The sequence below is a fragment of the Rissa tridactyla genome, chromosome 5 (assembly GCF_028500815.1).
Source record: "Rissa tridactyla isolate bRisTri1 chromosome 5, bRisTri1.patW.cur.20221130, whole genome shotgun sequence".
NCBI classification, from domain to species: domain Eukaryota; kingdom Metazoa; phylum Chordata; class Aves; order Charadriiformes; family Laridae; genus Rissa; species Rissa tridactyla.
Window position 1 is genome coordinate 55,702,765 of NC_071470.1, and position 18,356 is coordinate 55,721,120.

Genomic DNA, 18,356 nt, shown 5'->3' on the forward strand with positions numbered 1-18,356 from the left:
TAGATCAGTAAACTGCAAAACTAAACTTGCAAATTATGTCTCTTTAAACCATTGACCGGAATAGTTGTTTTTGAACTTGTATTTGCAGTCCCAGTGTGAGGGGGTACCAGTCTTTCTTCTTTGGGATCTAAAGCGTTAGATCTCTTCCTTGGACAGTGTTATGCAGCTGTAAATGCCCCTGCAACCTATAGTTAAACTGATCATGGGTATTGCCACCAGTTATCCTTTTTAGGTGCAGTTTGATAAGCTGCCATGATGACTGAGAAATCAAATGCCCAACATCCTCAATTCTTATAATCTGTAGTTTCTTTGGTGAAAGATTAATCCATCTTTCTGTGGTGCCTGATGAGTACTTGTGAGGAAGTCCTAAGAGGATGAGTGACCAGAGTATTTTGAAGGCTGATCTCTTTCGTGATGAGGGAACATCTCCAGTTTCCTGAAGCCATCCAACGTTACCAGAAGGCAGAGTGCTCTGATCACTCTATGTGGGAGACTGACATAGAGCAAGCTGGGCTAAATTTTGGGCTCAATGGAGGCCACCTCAAAGAAGAGTCCCCTCAGTGTCTCCTGTGTTTGTAATGTGGAAGTAGCTACATGTATTATGAAGGAGATGTGTGTGTGATTCTGGATACTAGACATGGACCAGCCTTGGCAGCATGGGCAAGTTTACCCATGGTAATTTGGTAGTTTGGTAATTTCAAGGCAAATTTTAGCCCTCACAGAGCTCTACGTTGACATGTCTGTGCTATTTTTTGTACTGAAGGTCAGTTGCTGCTAGCTCCAAAGTGTCTTTACATCCTACTAGTTTTAGGGGTATTACATACCTAACAAACTATGAAAAGTAGTTTTGCACCCAGGGACAAACTGTTTGGCTTGCTGTCTCTTTCCTCTGACAGTACTGGTCCTGCTGCCCCATACATATCAGCTGGTTAGGTGACAGCAATGGTGTTGATTTAGTAGCCCTGAGGGTGCTGGGGTTCAGGGCATAGGAAGAGAAGTGAGAATTCTGCCTTATTGAAGTCACCAAGCCCCAGAACTGCTCCAGGTGGGTAGCCTCACCTGGCCCGTCACTTCTTGGTGATACACTTGCCTAAATGTTTTTAACGTCCCAGAGTGGAACAAAATGAATGAACACTTAGAACACACTTCTGAACACAAAACTTCCTTTCTCCAGTATAAGGCCCTGGAAGTACATAGACCGTCAGGCCAAGGAGAAGCAGTATCTTTGATCTTTAAGGTGTTGCTGGCTGCCTTAAGTTTTTCAGTTAACATCCAAGCGGTAGGTTTCAGTATTGCAGACAGGAAAGAGCTGCTGGCTGGGCTGCTCTGTGGAGTCCTTTGGTGCTAGAACCTTTCCTTGCCCTCGGCTTGTCAGACCTCATCTGCTAGAGCCTCTGCCAATTTGGAGATGGTCTGTGGGAAGTTTCCCCTTGCATTCAAGAAGGAGCTTGCCTGAAGTTTTGCTGTGTGTCCACAGACTTGATCTGTTGTTACTCTCATTTGCATACAAATTTGTGGGCAATGTTATAGAAGAGCTGCTGAGTATTTCAAGTATTAACAGATTTGTAGCACTGGTGAATGTCTATTGATTAAATGATTAGGTTTTTTAATAATCTAAAGCATATAAATCCAAGCAGGCTGGGCAACGTGAATTTTCAGAGTATGCTTTGGAAATACAATTCATGTAACTGATGCTGTTTTGTTTGCATCACAAATATTGCAGTGAAAAACCTACTGCTGGGAAACTTGGGAACAGTGGTTCCAGAGGCTATGTTACAGAGTACTCATAACAGCCAAGTTTGGTATTTGTAAATGTAACCATTTACTTTGGGAAATATGCTTCCAATTGTAATCCAATATGCATGTTTCAGTCTTATAGATAGGAGAGAGGCAATCCAATTAAGCAATAACGGTATACCATGTGATATATGAACCCATCTGAAACAATTTGAATTTAAATACCAACAGCAACTGCTCATGGACTGATAAAGAATTATCTTTGACTGCACTCAACAAATCATTTTGAATTATGAACACAGAACCACTTGAGTCTGCTTATGAACAGGAAGACTTAAATTGAACTGAATGGATTATTTAATACATGGAATTCACACAACATTTGTAAACAGTGATGTATCCTAAGCAGTATCTCCTGCATCTTTTGTAGCAATATGTGGAGGTATTCATTAATAAACAGCATGTATTAATTGTGACTCTCAATTTAAAGCTTATCTTGAACTAGAGGAAGTAGTACAGCAGACTTAAATTTCTATCTGAGCTGGGGTGAATTCAAGTCTTGAAATAAATGCAACAGGAACAAGTGTTTCTATAAGCTCTGTAGTTCCTGGAGAGAACAGCCTGAAAGGTTTTGAAATTTATGTCACCATATATATCACCATCAGGTTAATATGTGTAGGTTCATTTATTTATTGTGTGTGTGGCTATCCTGAATCTTCTAGCAGAGCTGTTAAACACCTGTGAAGATTTAAAATTCTTAAAACAGAGCATTTCAGGGGAAAAAATAGAAAAATATTTTCATAGGCATTGCATGACACTTTCTGGATTACTATACACTTTTTAAAAAAAAAAAAAAAGAAAATGGAAAGTGCAACTATGGCATGATGGAGAATAGACCTGTTTTTTCAGAAATGCAGACCATTGAAAAACGTGAACTGGCATTTAAAAGGAAAGCCGTTAATGAACAGAGCTCTTTGCTTCAGTGGATTTAAGATCAGGCCTTGGGGTAGGGAAAGAGTGAGTCTGGAATTGTGATGCGTTTTTATCAGAGTACAATACTCTATGACCAGGTTCTTCAGTTATGCCACACATGGAGGGTTTAATGTTAAATACTGGATTTACTTATTTGAGGATATTTGACCTTACGCAGGATTTTGATTTAGCAGAGTGATACAGCAATGCACTGAAATCACAATACAAATACAAATTACACTTAGCAGAATATAGCAATTGACTATACAGATGAATCACAATACAAACATGATTCTCATTACTAGTCTCTTTTGATATGCTCACCGACAAAATACTGGGCATCCCCGGTTGCTAAAGCTAGCTTAAGCCTTTCTCTCTTCAAACTTCTCTTTGTTAGTTGCTCGGCTTTGGTACTGTGTTGGGTTGAGTCATGTATACACACTCCTCTGTGCTGGTCTGACAACTCAGGAAGACAATCACAGTCTTTTGCTGAAGTTTTGATTAACTGTTTGAGAACAAACATTCCCACAACCAGTTGATCCATGCAACTGACATAGCCATTTATCTAAAACAAAGGCTGCCCTCCGGTCCCTTTTGTATTAAGTTCAGCTTTCTTTGCAACAGTGATGGTTAGTGGATTTTGACTGAATTGGATGGGAAAGTGTCTGTGTGATAACGTCTAACATGTTTTCAGATGCAGACAGAGGAGTATATTTATATGCATGTAGCTATGGAAAATTTGGGAAAATAGCCCAAATATTTTTTTTCCTGGGTGAAGGTATTTCACAATTAAACATGCTACTGTATCTTCTGCAGAGAAGAGTTCATTGCCACAGTGATATTTTTCTTAATGTGAATCTTTTGACCTTTCTGAAGTGAATCATAAAGCTCCTGTTAGGGTCACTGGAGGGGGATCTTACCCTTAGCACTAAGATACAAAGCTACAGGACATTCATCTAAGCAATACATCCTCCTGGAAGTACACATTCCATTGGAGTCTAACGTTCACTAATATATAAGCCAGTAGAATTTAACTTAGTCTCTTTGAGATTTTCTCCTTTTTAAAAATACCTTTTTCACATATTTTGAAAAATTTTACTGTTGCAGACAAAGCTGAACTTCATTCACGTGAACTTCATTTTGCCTCTTTGCCTGAGAATAGGGCTAAATTATAAAACAATTGAATAGACTGGGGCTCATTATGTCTTCATTATAAAGAATTTTTTTATCAAATCTTATGTAATTTTGTTATTGTAGAATCAATACACTCATAATAGAAAGCATTGTACGTTTCGGCTTCAATAAGTAAAGGATCCTGTTACATTTCAGTAAATGAAACGTAAATGCCACAGGTCAGATACAGCTCAAACAATATTTTTTATGGTGTTGGTTTATTTTAGATAATCCCTACAAACATTGCCATATATAAGGTGCGACTGTGCTTTCGAACTGATGCATACATATGTCTTCAAGTTCCTCTTCCTCTTCAAAGCAGAAAAGTAAGTGACGCCTAAAAGTCTCACAATATTGATAGCTAGGGTTCATCAGTGGAATTGCATTTGCTTTCCTGTGATAGGAATATCTAGTCCCAAAATAGGAGCGCATCGTCCAGTGCTGCCCTTCTGGCAGATGTCACCATGAAATGCTTAGGAATAATCATCTACTGATGTGTGCAGTGAACTGATGAGACTTGAGGCTGTGGAGATGGTCTTGGCCTTCCTCCCCGAACAGCCATTGAAACTCGTGTCCCTCGAAGCTGCTCTTTTCTTACGGCTGGCATGGGTGTTGTCTCCATCATTAGTGTCAAACACCACTGTCATGCTGGACTCCATTCTGGATACAGCGTATAGGCTACTTTGCCGGGTGGGGTGAAACCTGGCTGCCTTGAGCTCTAACTCATCATAGCTGGACACCTCAATGAAGGGGCACCAGCGGAAAGCTCGCTTGAAGCCAGCTCGGAACCTGGGAGGAAAGATGGTTGGTGAAAGCCTGTGCTTGTGGGAGCCAGGCACAGGCCTCCATCTGAAAACACATACCGTGCTGACAAGGACACTGACTTGGCTAATTATCTTGACCCTAATCCTATTTGTGGCGAAGTCAGCGGGAGTTTCCTTGACTAAAGTCTGAGTAGGGTGAAAAAGATAGTGGTAACAGCTCATTTCTGTTTATGATTTTCTATATACTTTCTCTGCATTTTAACTTTGATACTTTCCTGCTACTCAGTTTCCCTTCACCTAAATAAATAAATGTCAGCTTTCATAGCACTGTCTTCACAGAAATTGTATTGATTTGACCTATGATGAAAACTGCACCTATATTTCCATCTTCTCTCAGCAAGAAACTTTGTAGCGTTCTTTTCTCTAAAGTACCATCCAAGCTTCCAGATTCCAATATCCCATCTGTTTTTCCGTTTCTAACAGAGATGCTTAAATGGGAATCATGTAATGCCTAATAACTGTTCATATAAAATATTTGGAAAATCATTCGTAATAATTAAAAAAGATCCTAGAAAGTTGAAAACAGAATGTGAACAATGTACAAACAGAAATTTGGAGGCTTTAACGCATTAGTGCGTGCAATGTTCATAGTTATTTTACTTCAATTTGGAAGCAGAGATTTACTATAAAAACTATTGTTACTTTCTGTGTATATGTATTTCCAGAATAGAAGTTAAACATATTAGAAAAAGCAATGGGCTGTGTATTCGTATGTAACCTGAAAAGAACACCTTTTAACTTAGATCTAAAACTTACCAGACTTTCTCACTTGTCTTCCTTCTCTTGTTTTTGTTTCAACACTCAGATGTGTTGTTTATTGTGTCTGTAAGCTTTTTGGAGCAATGGTTCAGCTACCACAGTGATGACTACAGATAAGAATTTAGATTAAGTTCTTAGTGAAAGTTGCCTGATCTCACAAAAATAACCTTCTTTCCTCCTCAATTTTTTAAGTTTGCTACGGAGCTGCCACATGATGACAAACAAGCAGGTAGCTTGCTATTCTGCATTCTTCTGTTTAGATGCAGTCCACATTATGAAAAAATATTGAAAGAACCACTGATGGAAATGGTTTAAGTGAACGAAACTGTAAAACCTAATTTTTAAACTGTATTACTTTTCATCTCACCTTTTATCCCATTCATTCTCATCTAGGGCATTGTTTTTCTTCATCTTGAAATAATGCTTTCTTTATCTAAACACATAAATAGTATCCTAATTAGCCTGGAAGATGAGGCTGGGGCTAGGTCCTGTAACTGTCTGATACTAGATCTAGCAGAGGTAACAACACTACATGAGTTAATCTGACTCCCAGCAACAGGCTGTATTTTCCTACTGCATGAAAAGGAAGCAGACGTTTCGGCTTCTTGATTTCAATATGGAACTTAATTATATGAAAACTTTTACCAGTATGTCATTCTTGCACTGAATTCTGAACAAGGTGACCTTTAGTGTGTCTCAAAATTATGAAATTTTTGTTGATTTGTATTCTTTAATCCAGACATTTAATTTTGCAGTGTTTTTACACCAATAAAAACTTGGCAGGATTTCATCACATCATTTTCAATTAGACTCCTTTTGACAGATATTGTGTGATCTTTAGTGGGGTTTTATAAATATTTAACAAAATTGGTATAAAGCTTGTCATCACTTAAATTTGACACTGGCTGCTCATTTAAAAGTGATTTCAAATAATATTTAAGATTACTTATTCAATACTGATTCATACCGACTGAGTTTGTGAACTAATTCATTGTTCTTGGTGGTCTTTATCCAGTAATACTAGAAAAAATACTGAAAAATAGGATGGCCAGGATGATGTTTGTTTAGATCCTGGTCCTATAAGCTGAAATGAAAAAACATGAGTTCATTCTGCAATCCAGTAGTCTCAAACTGTCAAATATCCGTAAAATCTCACCAAATTTAACACGTGCAGTGCCTTTGAAATTCAGAGCATAATGCGTTGCTATCAAACAGTACTGTAATTTGGTATTGAGTAACGAGAATATAAATATTTGTTTTATTAGCCTGTTACAGACCTCAGAGCTTAGTAGAAGTCTAATTGTGAGGTATAAAATACACAGTAAATCACATTTTATACTATACCCTTCCAGCACTGAAAAACAGATTTGTGGTTACATTTAGTTAGTGAACATACAGATTGCATTGTATACCACTAATGATTGTCTTTACTTCTTTGTTTTAATGTTTTGCAAGCCAAAGCTATTGAACTGCTATAGATTTTAAGTTTCGCATATAGAAATGGGAGTGGTTGGCTTCTGAATACTGGATTTTGCTCTGAAACTTTAAGTAGACCAAAGTATTTACTGGAAGTGCATATTTGTTTTTTTGGGATTCATTTCAAGTACAAACCTAAAGGAAGGTTTTTTCCGGTTTTATTTTCTTTCCCACTATTTGAAAACCATTCAAGTGAAAATTCTTTGTCTTTTATCCCATTTAAACCATTTATATTCTCATTGAAGTTATGCATGCTAACTGTTCCATAACCAGCTCTTACCTCTTGTTAAGACAGCAGTAGATAATGGGATTGTACATTGTAGAGCTCATGGCAAGCCAAAAGCTGGCCAAGTAGATTTGCTGAATGTATTTCCACCGATTTAATTGTTGATAGATCCCAGTAACTATGAAGTAAATGTGGTAAGGCAGCCAGCAGATGGCAAATGTCAGCACAACCACAATCATCATTTTTACCACCTGAAAGAAGGAAGCAATAATGTTATTTTATAATATGCATTAGCCTTTTTCTTTTTAATTATTTGGACTAGCATTTCAACATCCATTAATAATTTTCTTGATTATTAAAGTTAGTTAAATCTTCTCTAACTTTATTTGCATTGATTCTTCCAAGTAATATATTTGCTGGTTTATATTTGACTATCTCTAAAATATTACTTTTTTTCTGTACCCCTAATCATAGAATAAAGTTTTTTTTCTGTACCCCTAATCATGGAATAAAGTTACAGTGTGTTTTATTTGGACACTTCATTTTGGCCTTTATTGACCCAGGTATCTGTTGTGGTCTGCAAGTATATTCCTTGTCCCCAGTTATTAGATGTGATTTGAATAAACACCAGGTTGTAGGAAATGAGAAACTACAGTATCCTGTTTAATTTCAGAGGCTAACAATTTCCTTGGCTGGTGATCATTATTTGTTGTTTTGTGCAGGCATCGTAACATCTGTTACCTACCGTAGTTTCCATTAAGCACAAATGAAGAGGAGCTCTGTTTTGTACTTGAAACACAAGAAGAAAAGTCGTGAGTCATGTAAAATTTTCGCTCCTGTCTTTCCCTCTTCAGCTATGCCAAATACTAGCCCAGCTATCATTTTCAACACAATATGTTACACGTTTACACAACAGACTTTCTATTTGTAGGCAAAATGAAACCAGACAGGATAGATCTGTATTGGGAAGTCTCTTGTTCACTTCAGCTGTGAATACTGAGGAATAATAGGGATTGCTAACAACAGTACCTTTCATTCTTCTGTACGTGGTGCCATTTCCTACTGTTTATAGTTTTGTCCACACGTATAACAGCACTATTAATATTTGGTTCTCCTAAAGCACTTTTCATCAGTTAACTATAAATCATTGCAGAAGGAAGATCAGGGTTGAGAACTGAAACAGTACAACTTTCCAGCAATAAATGTAGTTTAATTTGGTGGAACACTGTGTCACTCATGCCCCAGAGCTGCTAGAAACCACAGTATGAGTGCAGGTTGCCAGTTTGACATACTAAATCGTGTTAACAACATTTTCCGAAGAAAATTGTTTCTCTTTTTTCTAACATTTAAATTTTTATTGGCCAGTTTTCTGTGTTCTGTTGAAGGGAAAGGCAAGCAGTGCTTCCAGAGTCTACTTAAAGGCCTCCTGAAGTTAGTAAACCTTCACAGGCTGTACAAATAATAACTTTTTGATTTCAATTGTTGCGCTCAAAAATTAATGCAAAATGAGTTATTAAATTTTGATTTAACCTAAATATAGGGTTTCAGGTTTTCTTCAGGGAAACAGAAATAAAAATAACTATTTAAAAATAACTACTATAAAATAACAGAAATAAAATAACTATTTACTCTATGACCCAAATAAAATACTCACCTAATTTTTTTTTTGTCAGAATTTCAGGCAATTTGATTCTTATTTTAAACATTTTAACTTTTTTTAAAGTTTTGAAATGAAAAATACCAAATCACCCACAGAAAATCACGTTTTTTCCTGCAAGGTTACTCTTTTTTTTTTTTAAAACAAAACACTCATATTTAAAAACAGTGAAATCGGCATAAAACTTTCTTGTTGCTGTCTGGAAATCTATGATTAAATATTAAATCATCATCATCATGAAAGCAGAAATTTCTGAAGTAAGTATTTAAACTAGACTACAAACAAATTATGGTTTTAGGTGGAAATTAGTGTTTGATTTAATTTGTGAAGTAACAAATCACTGGAATGACAGACAGTGAAGCACAGTACGTTCTTAATCATTCAGGTTTTCATCTGTTTTTCATAAATAACAAATTACCTAAAAATTTAAAGTTTCATTTTTCTGTCAGATAAGGCTGTATCAGTCTGAGTTTCACTGAAGTGAATGGTAACATACCGATATGTGTATGTTTAGGGGGAGACGTGCAATGGGGTTTCTTTATTAACAGGTACAGTGTTTTTTCCTGGAACAAAAAAGGTGCTAATTTTTCCAGCAAAAACGGATGTTTAAGAAAAGTCAAGGTTAAGTTACCGTTCTTTTGAGTATTTATGTAGTACAATGCACTCATTGACATATTACCTAAGAAGATAAGTGAGATTTGCAAGTCTGTGTGGCATAAAACTGTTTGAAACACAGGGCAGTTACAGTTGAATTTGAAGTCAACCACAGAATTTATGAGACAAATCAAAAAGCACTTTTCTGTCCTTGTTTCATCAGCTAAGAATGACTATGTGTTGGCAGAAATGGAGGAAAAGAAGAATAAGAGGTAGTTGAAAAGAAGGGAGATTATTCCCAATCTCCTTTACTCTTTCAGAGACAGGCATGCACAGTGTGCAAGGCTGTGTCTTACAGTTTATGGCTGCGGTTCTTCTCCATCCCTTTGGTCTTTTTGGATTATTTTGGAGTGCTTAGACATGTGGCTCTGACATACAAAGTTCTTTTGTTTCTTTTTAATATGCCTGTTCTGCTTTATTTTTTTGAGATAATATTATTTTGCAATTGCTTTCTCCTCTGCTCTGTATTGCATAGAATTCATTAATAAGGGTTTGCTCTTGTGCATTAGAAAACATTTCTAAAGCAACCAAACCAGAAAATTACTGAATTCAGTTGTGCTTAATGTCTAGCTCTGTTCCTGCCACCATTTCACCACAGAGCTTTCCACAATGTGTGGCTGCAGTGAACATCACCAACTTGTGTCCCAGTGGCACTGTTTTCCCTGGAGTTCTGTTCAATCTCTCTTGGAGTATTGTGGGCAGCATGACCAGAAGAAAGGGGTCTTTTTCTGTTCCAGGACTTTTATTAAAATGAGTTGTACTACCTTTAGGCTAGATTTGGAATATGATGTTGTCATAAAACATGTCATCCATGTTGATCAACATGTTCTGCTGATATTGTTGTGCTTCTGCCTTTGTCTGAGAAAAACTATGTCTACAAAAAAAGTTAATTCATGTGCTTTGTAGTCTTGTCCATTCCTTTAAATCCTTCCTTTCTGAGTAAGAAGCAGTCTTTTGTTAATGAATGGCATGTAATGGGAAAACGTGTATTTAAAAGAACAAAACACACGTAAGTTCATTGGAATTGGAGTTGGCAGGTTTGCCTTTGTTGTGAAACATTTGAAGCAGTAAAAGTGAAAAGGAGCTAACAGACTGCTACACTTGGAAAGAGCAGCAAACACATTTCTTTTCCCTCCTGGTTTTATTTTGCATGAAAAATAGCTAGAAAAATGAGCCTGATTTAGATGTAGCATTGAGAACAGCTCTTGAAAGATTAGGAGTTAAATATACTTTTCTGAGAGACTCAGTTGCTGCTAGGGGGTTATAGCAATTCATATTGCAAGGCATTGATTTGCCATCAATGTCTAAGACTTAGTCCACGGAATCATTTCTTTTTCAATCTGCTCTGCAGCTCCTTATTGGAATTCTGAGTCATCTTTGATAGTGCTGCTTCTGCAAGGTCAGGAATTTGGTTTCTGATTTCATTTGCACTGATATCACACACTATAACTTCATTAGTTTCAGAACTTTTATTCGTAGGTGCTATGCAGATGTAAATGAGAAGCAGGGCAAATGCTTTAAGAACACATACAGTGTAAGAATGTCTTTGTTTACCCACTCATGGATGTTATTTGTCCATGAATACAACTTAAATGCAGTTCACAGATAATCTCTGAGAGTCATAATGTGTTTCTCTTTCTTCTCTGTGCTTTTTTGGAGGAAGTAAAATACCAAACTAACATTGCACAAAGCATTTCTCCCAGCGTGTTAGGATGCCATCAGTAAACCCAGTTCCCAATCCCGGGGACATATGTGGCACTTGTGAACTAAGCACCAGAGAGAAGGGAACACCATTATGGCTTTTGCTCCTCCACAACACTTAGTTGGAGTAAACTATCTATCTTCTGCAAGAGAATTAGGATTCAAAGATAACACTCCTGATATTAGTACAGAGATAGGACTGATTTCTGAGATAACAAGTGCTGTGGGTTTTCATATAATTTTGACAAGTTCAGGTATCTTCTGTGTCTTTTAGCCCATAGAAAGGATAGATTCTTAAGAGATGAAGAGATGCCTGTTTAGAAAGAGAAAGAATCGGAGAGCTTAGAAGTTTTTCAGTCAGGTAAGGTACTTGTCAATTCCAGTGCTTGATAAATCATTTCATTCTTCTGACTTATACTTTCCATCCATTTTTTTCTCAATTGCTTGAAATAAACTACTTTTCATTTCAGTTTGCATAATCCCTTGCTGCAGACAGAATTCACAATTGCTTATTTTGTTTTTTAAGCTGTAAAGTTGAAAAAGATATTCTATTCTAGTATGAAGTAGCTTTGAATCAGATTGCTGTCTTACAAATGCTAAAATGTGGGGTCCCCCCCAAATCAAAGCAATTCTGGCATTTTTCATGAGGTCTAGGTACTGCATTTTTAAATGTTGCTTTTCCAATGTTGCATGGAACATAGTTTTGACAGTGACTTTGAGGCTTTCTCGAGATGTCAAGAACTGTCTGTTTCATTGAAGAAAAGGGGTAAATCCTTTGCTTAGTCTTTTTTCCTTGAGAAGACATGATTTTACAAGCATCTGATTGGGGATGGGGAGGAAAAGTTGTCACAAGTCTTATGTTACTTTATCTAAAAGAGATACCTCGATTTCTCACAAGGGATTGTTAGATATTAGACAATGTGTTAATCTCTGCTGCTCAAACTAGATGACAAATAAAGGTAGGTGGCCTTGTATTATTGCCTTGGTCTTCAGCATGGAGTAGCATAAGAAATTTATGTTCTTTAGAAAATTACTCCAAGTGGCTGTTGTGGGATCGGCATTACTGGATATGGTTCTGAGATCTAGTTCTGAAAAAAGTGAAAAAGCTGATCTAGAGCTTTTGTACTTAAAATTCACACCATCACATATTTTACAGTGGTTTCCTTCCTGACCTGGAATGAGTGATGGGGCACACTTCACTTCCATGCTTCCAAGCAGAGATGAGATTTGATGTAGGGGGAACAAAATAATCATATCTTCTTTTGTTTTGCCAATAGGAGTAGTTGGTTCTTAAATCTACTTTCTGCCACAATTCTGAAAATGTTCTGGGACCTTTAATCCTCATTGAAGGCTCTCCCAGAACCTTGCCAGTGTTTTAAGACTCACTTGAATTTTCCATATAAGACTTAAGAGGGACTGTCACATGTGAATTTTCTCTCTTGGAAACCAGACCTTATATTGAATAGGCAATAAACAAATAAGGCTATGATGAATTATGCCACTGAATTATGCAAAAATATCCCTACACGTGGTTTGATTTATGTGGGCTCGTCTCAATGAAAACTGCCCTCTTGAACCTAAAATGAGATGGATACCTTTGGTTGTCTTCAAAATAGGAGCACAGGCTCTAATTTCATATGGAAAGCCTACAGTCTTTTGCATTCTTTTATTTTCAGGTTATTCACTTAGGGGAATTAAATAAGTGATTTTTTTATATATATATAAACCATTTTAATGTTTATGGTATTTCTCTATAATTTTGGCGCAAGAACGTCATGGGAAAGAATGCAGATTATTTAATACATAGTTTGAAAACATCTTGCTTCTCTTTTCTGTTGATAGCAGTAAAATTGTGTTGCCTGAAGATGAAATGAATTATTCCTGGATTGTACTTTTTTAAAATGCATGGCAAAATTCTGTTCAGAAAAAAACACAGTTACAGCTATTCTTTTATTGCCATCACAATTATGCAAATGCAATGGTAGTAACATCTTCCCTTTCAAAGGTTGAAGCAAAAGTGTTTATTACTACCTAAGAAAAAAACCCAACAACTTAATGTCCCCCAGTCTATTTTAATTTAAATTCAGTTGAAAGGAAACTGTTAATGTTAGTGATGCTTGTGGTTTATATTTTGCATCTGATACACTTAGTTTATTTTTGTTATTCCACAAATGACTGTACAAGGTTATGAATTTATTAGGAGAAGTAGACTTGTAACCCTCATATAAAATATTTTGGAAATATTTGGTCAGTAAAAAGGCGGTATATGCTCTGGTCAGTTATTCTTGCTAAAACGTATCAGGAGTGTCATTGTCCTGACAGCATCTGCTATTTCTGCTTTTGTACAGACTTTTTAGCATTATTTCAAATGTTAAAGTATCCACACTACTTGGCCATAACGGTCAACACACTGATCATTATTGCAGTGGTTGGATACTCCTGTGGAATAAGGTATAAGCTGACCCATGTCAGGGTGGCTGAAACTGTTTCCTAGAAAACCCTATCCAAAGCCTGTAGAAATCAAAGAAACTCTTTCTATCCACCCCAGCAGATGAATAATGACATAAAGGGGCTTTGAATAGGTCATTTACAGTGTTGCTGTCCAGAAAATTCTAAAGTATGAAGTACTTGAGTTAAAGGATTAAATTTGTTAGGTGAAAGTATCAATAGAGATAGCAAATACCCCTGTGTGTGTAGGTGATAATTTTCACCTGCTTCTAAAAAGCACATTTGGAATATTGTAGGTTCTCTGCAGTTCAGCTTCTGCCACCATGTGTGATGTCTCTGGCCTGTTTCATCTGGTTTCCCCTTTGTAAGTTTTTGCAGTGACAGGAGTTTAGTGAGGTCTCTCATGCTAAATCTTAAGGAAATAGTCACATAGCCTCTGCTTTAACTCAGAAAAAGATGAGCTGAAATTATGGTTTTGGTTGGTTTTTTTTTTACATGAATAGCAACATGTAATGAATGTAAAAGTGTACAAGTGCAATACTGGAGCTGTGGTTCTGCTCTGCTGGATATACAGCTCTTGCAGTCCTCCAAAATGGCTGGTCTGTATCAGGTTTCCTGGACTTTTCACCATACAAGTGCTGAGCACTATTCCAGAAAGCTCAACAGACTGAAAGCTCACAACTTCCCTACAGGGACTCAATGATGAAAGGGCTTCCTATGAGCTCTCTCTTATCTATCTCTCTATATACAGAGCTATACATATAGTTGCAATTTAGTATATATACTGTGATAACTTTGCAGATTAGATGAGACACATTCAGAGACAAAAACGTTGTTCTTCCATAGGTCGGATCGTACTCGGAAAAATTCTGGGATTTGCTGAATTAAGGACTAATAAAATGTTATGTTTTGAGTTGTGGAATCAGTTGTTGTGAACAAATGAGGAAGAGAGAGATGTATTGATTCATTACAGCATGACCGGGCCATCAGTTTAATGAAAGGAATAAATGTGAGATATGTTCCAGATGAGACATTTTCAGTGGAGAGAGGAAAGTGTTATTACCAGTATGCAAGACCATGGTGAGACTTCATTGCTGGCATTCCTTGTCTCGTTTTGGTCACTTGTTGCATACAGATGTTGGTATATAAAAGAAGACCAGAAACACTTGTTTAATTTATGTACTGAATGTAAATAAAGGCTGAGAGAGGATATGGTTATAAAAACATCTGTAGAGGTGTCACCAGTGAGGGATAATAAGTAATTAATTAAGCTAACAGAAAATAATGGCATAAATAGACCTGTCCATAAATAAATTTAGCCTGGAAACTGGAGCTCTGGGAGTGGTGAGATTTTTAGAACACCTCCCATTAGATGTAGAGGTCCAGAGGCAAAATGGGTTTAAGATGAAGATTTAAGATGATGTTGGAGGAATTCTGTTAGGTTTGTCTGTGATGACAGGTCTTGGGCCGTGAGGCTGGTTCCTCTCCTGTTATCTTTTAACATTTTAATATTGAAAGAGACAAACTGACACCAAGGGAATAAGTGGAGAAAGCTCTGGACACAGTTCAACATCTTCAGATGTCTGGCAAACGAGGGACAATTTTGCTTTTGGAGAAGCCTTTAAAAGCTCATGAGAATTCCTTCTTCCTTGTTCTTTCTTTACTTTAAGCAAGAAATGTGACAACGTCAAACATAACGACAGATAAAAATTACCTTTAAAACTTGCCTTCTCTCATTGATATGAAAATCTTCAAATGGATTTCATTTCTAGAGTAGTTTCACAAAGTCTAAGATGTATGACTAGGTGAGTCTAAGCTCAGAGGAGATTGACTTAAAAGTATGAAATCATGAAGTTAGACTAGTTTTATGATAGGGAAAACAAAGAGATGCTCTGAGCTAATAATTTCATAAACTTTTGTTTCCATTCATTGTATTTCATGTAGAGGACAGACATTGTATGGGCATAACAAGCTGCCGCTTTTGGGGTTATTTTTGTCACAACTTCAACTATTTAAGGAATAAATCAGCAGATACTTCCATGTAAGGACTGGAATCATTAAAAAGCATCCCTTTTTTTCATTTGGTTGTTGGCTGACAACAAAGCAGTGGAATGTACAGAACTGGTGCTAGCTGGGGTAAATTGTCCTTCAACCTGATATTGCTTAGTCTTCTTGCTTTTTGAATGTGCTGAACCATGCCTGCTGAATTTATGAGTGGCTGCACTGAAATACAGCTGTGGTTTTCCACCGTGTCAAAGCTTTTGCCAACAAGGTGCTCATAATGCATCAGCATTTCAGATAAATAATAATTTAAGTGGACCTGTATGAAATTTCAGATAGTCAAGCAATATAGACATGCACACAATATAAGCTGTCTGTTAGCTATGTGAGACCACCTGTTCTTAAAATAGTGTTTAATTCTCCAGCTTCCTCTTGTCTGTTGTTTCTGTTCTAGCGTACCCCTATCTTTTTTTCTTCGTTTTATTTTCATTTTTAATCTCTGCAAAGTCAAATAATAGGCCCATTTAGAGAAGAGGATTACTGATGGACCAAAAAATTAAACAGGCACCAATTTTTGGCAGGGGGTATGTATTATTCACAACAAATCGAATTTCTGCACCTCATTACCCCATGACAGAATGGGTGGGTTGTTTCACTTATCACTCTCAGAAACGTAAAATCAACCAAAGGGAAGGGGTACTTTCCCAGGGGGGAAGCGCACGTGCCCCCTTTGTGTATGTTTGCACAGTTCTGGAGTGGGCACTCAGTCAGTATGTAAGCAAAGACATTTCTATCCGTGAAGCACAAGCACAATGAATCTACAAGGTGGAAACATTCATGCCCCATGAATAAGTAAGTAGTGGGAAAGGCACAATGGCAATATAAGTCTCTTACATGGTCTGCTGTTGCATGGCCGATTTGGATGAGCTGTAACTAAGATGCCTTTCTCCTGTATCTGTGTGCTCCAGCATTTGGTTCTCTTTGCATACATAACATGGAGAAGTGACTGTTTAGACACATGTGCAGCCTTGGTAGACCATTATGTAAATAAAGGCCAAAAAATTCAGTGGCTATTACTGTCTGACTTTTAAAAAACAATCATAAGTGATGATTCAGTATAGACTAGAGTGTCAGCTGTGAAGATGTGGACTATCCCTTGAAGTCTGTAGTACAAAGCTGTGTACAGTAGTTGATTGCAGCTGGTGCTTTTAATGGAATTTAGAATAATGAAGTTATAGTGACTTTCTGCTATATTAAACTGTTTAACTCCCTTATGCCATTGGAATATATGGAATAAATGGAATATAACATAAAAGTTATTGGAGATTGGAAAGCTGATCCTCATGCTGGGAAAAACTAGAAGATGGATTGCTTAAATAACTGGGAAGATATTAAAGTTACCCTATCTTCGTGCAGTCCCTCGGGGTAGCAATTGTTTTCCAACCTTGAAGAAGTCTGAACCAAATGTCTAGGATAAAAGTGGGGCTTCAAGATGGTGTTGGCAGAAAATAGGAAGTCACGTGCAAGACAAGTCCTTGGACCCAGAGTGTCAAAACACTTTGTTTATATGGCAGAATGCAAACTTTCACATGAGGTTCTATGAATGGGCCAGTATCTAACTAGTCCGCCTGTCTAGACTTAGTAGTTGATTGTTAATAATAAGGATCTTTGATTTCAGAATTACTTACCGTATGACATGTGAGTTCATAGTGTAATACTCTCATCAGCTATTTTTGATTAATAAGATATATATTATGAGTATAGTCTAGTTTTTCCAAATCTGTGTCAGTCTTTGTGGGTGCTTATAATTAATTCAGTGTTCCACGACCTTTGATGCTACACTGTAATGTTTTGGGCTTTGACTCTCTTGCCTTTTTTTTCCTTTTTAATTTAACAAATTATGCCTCTTAATAAACTACTCCAGAGTGAAACAATTCAGCTTCTTTCTTTCATCCTGAACTGCTCAGCTACTGTTTAATCCCAGCAAAAGTATCATTATTTCTAACTAGAGCTTTTCTTATTTTGTGCAATGTGGTATAAAATGTATATAAACATGATTTCATGTCATGTAGTTATGTGTGGTAAAAAAAAAGAAAAAAGGAAAATCTGCCTTTTCAGTTGCGCTGAAAGTCAGAAGTCAGGAATAATATGCTGAACTATATTTTTATATGTGTACTGCTGTGTAAAAAAGGAACACAAGGACATAAGACAATTCTGTGACAGAATAATAGGAGGTGCTGTTTAGGGAGATCTCATGAACCTGGCCATTTTCCTAATACTCTCCCAGCATCCCAAATTATCTTACAGAAGGGTGCATCCCTGCTTCATCCTTTCAGTATCTATTTATGAATTTATTGTCTGATAATTTGCCTAATCTCTTTCTGAACCTTCTCAGGCCATAACATCTGGCAGGAGAGTCTCAGAAGCTCTTTAACAACTCTAAAATTCCATCTCTTAAAGTACTTTCTCTTCTACCTGCTTGAAACTGCTCTCCTGTTAGTTCTTGTATTTCAAGATTTGGTGGCCAACAGTTCTTCAGTCACTTTATCTACCAGCTTCATGACTCTGAAAACCTTGATCACCTCATTCCTTGGCCTCCTTCTCTCCAAACTGAGAAGTCCAGGCCATTTAAGTCTCTTCATAAGACCTTTGATCATTTTAGTTGCCCTTCTTTGGACTTTCTCTAAATCCATGAAGGAAAAAAAAAGAACAAACTAGAGAAATACGT

At 36.8% G+C, this 18,356-nt stretch overlaps 1 protein-coding gene across 2 annotated transcripts in view; it reads right to left on the reverse strand.

Moving 5' to 3' along the window:
• Positions 1–4,355: 4,355 nt before the first annotated feature.
• TACR3 (tachykinin receptor 3) overlaps positions 4,356–18,356 on the reverse strand; it is a 36,902-nt gene continuing 22,901 nt past the window's right edge. For both annotated transcript variants that reach the window (XM_054203175.1, XM_054203176.1), the window contains 2 exons: positions 7,222–7,418; positions 4,356–4,671 (listed from right to left, as the gene is read on the reverse strand). In XM_054203175.1, coding sequence (XP_054059150.1) covers positions 4,356–4,671; positions 7,222–7,418 — 513 coding nt within the window. The remainder of the gene's footprint in view (positions 4,672–7,221; positions 7,419–18,356) is intronic.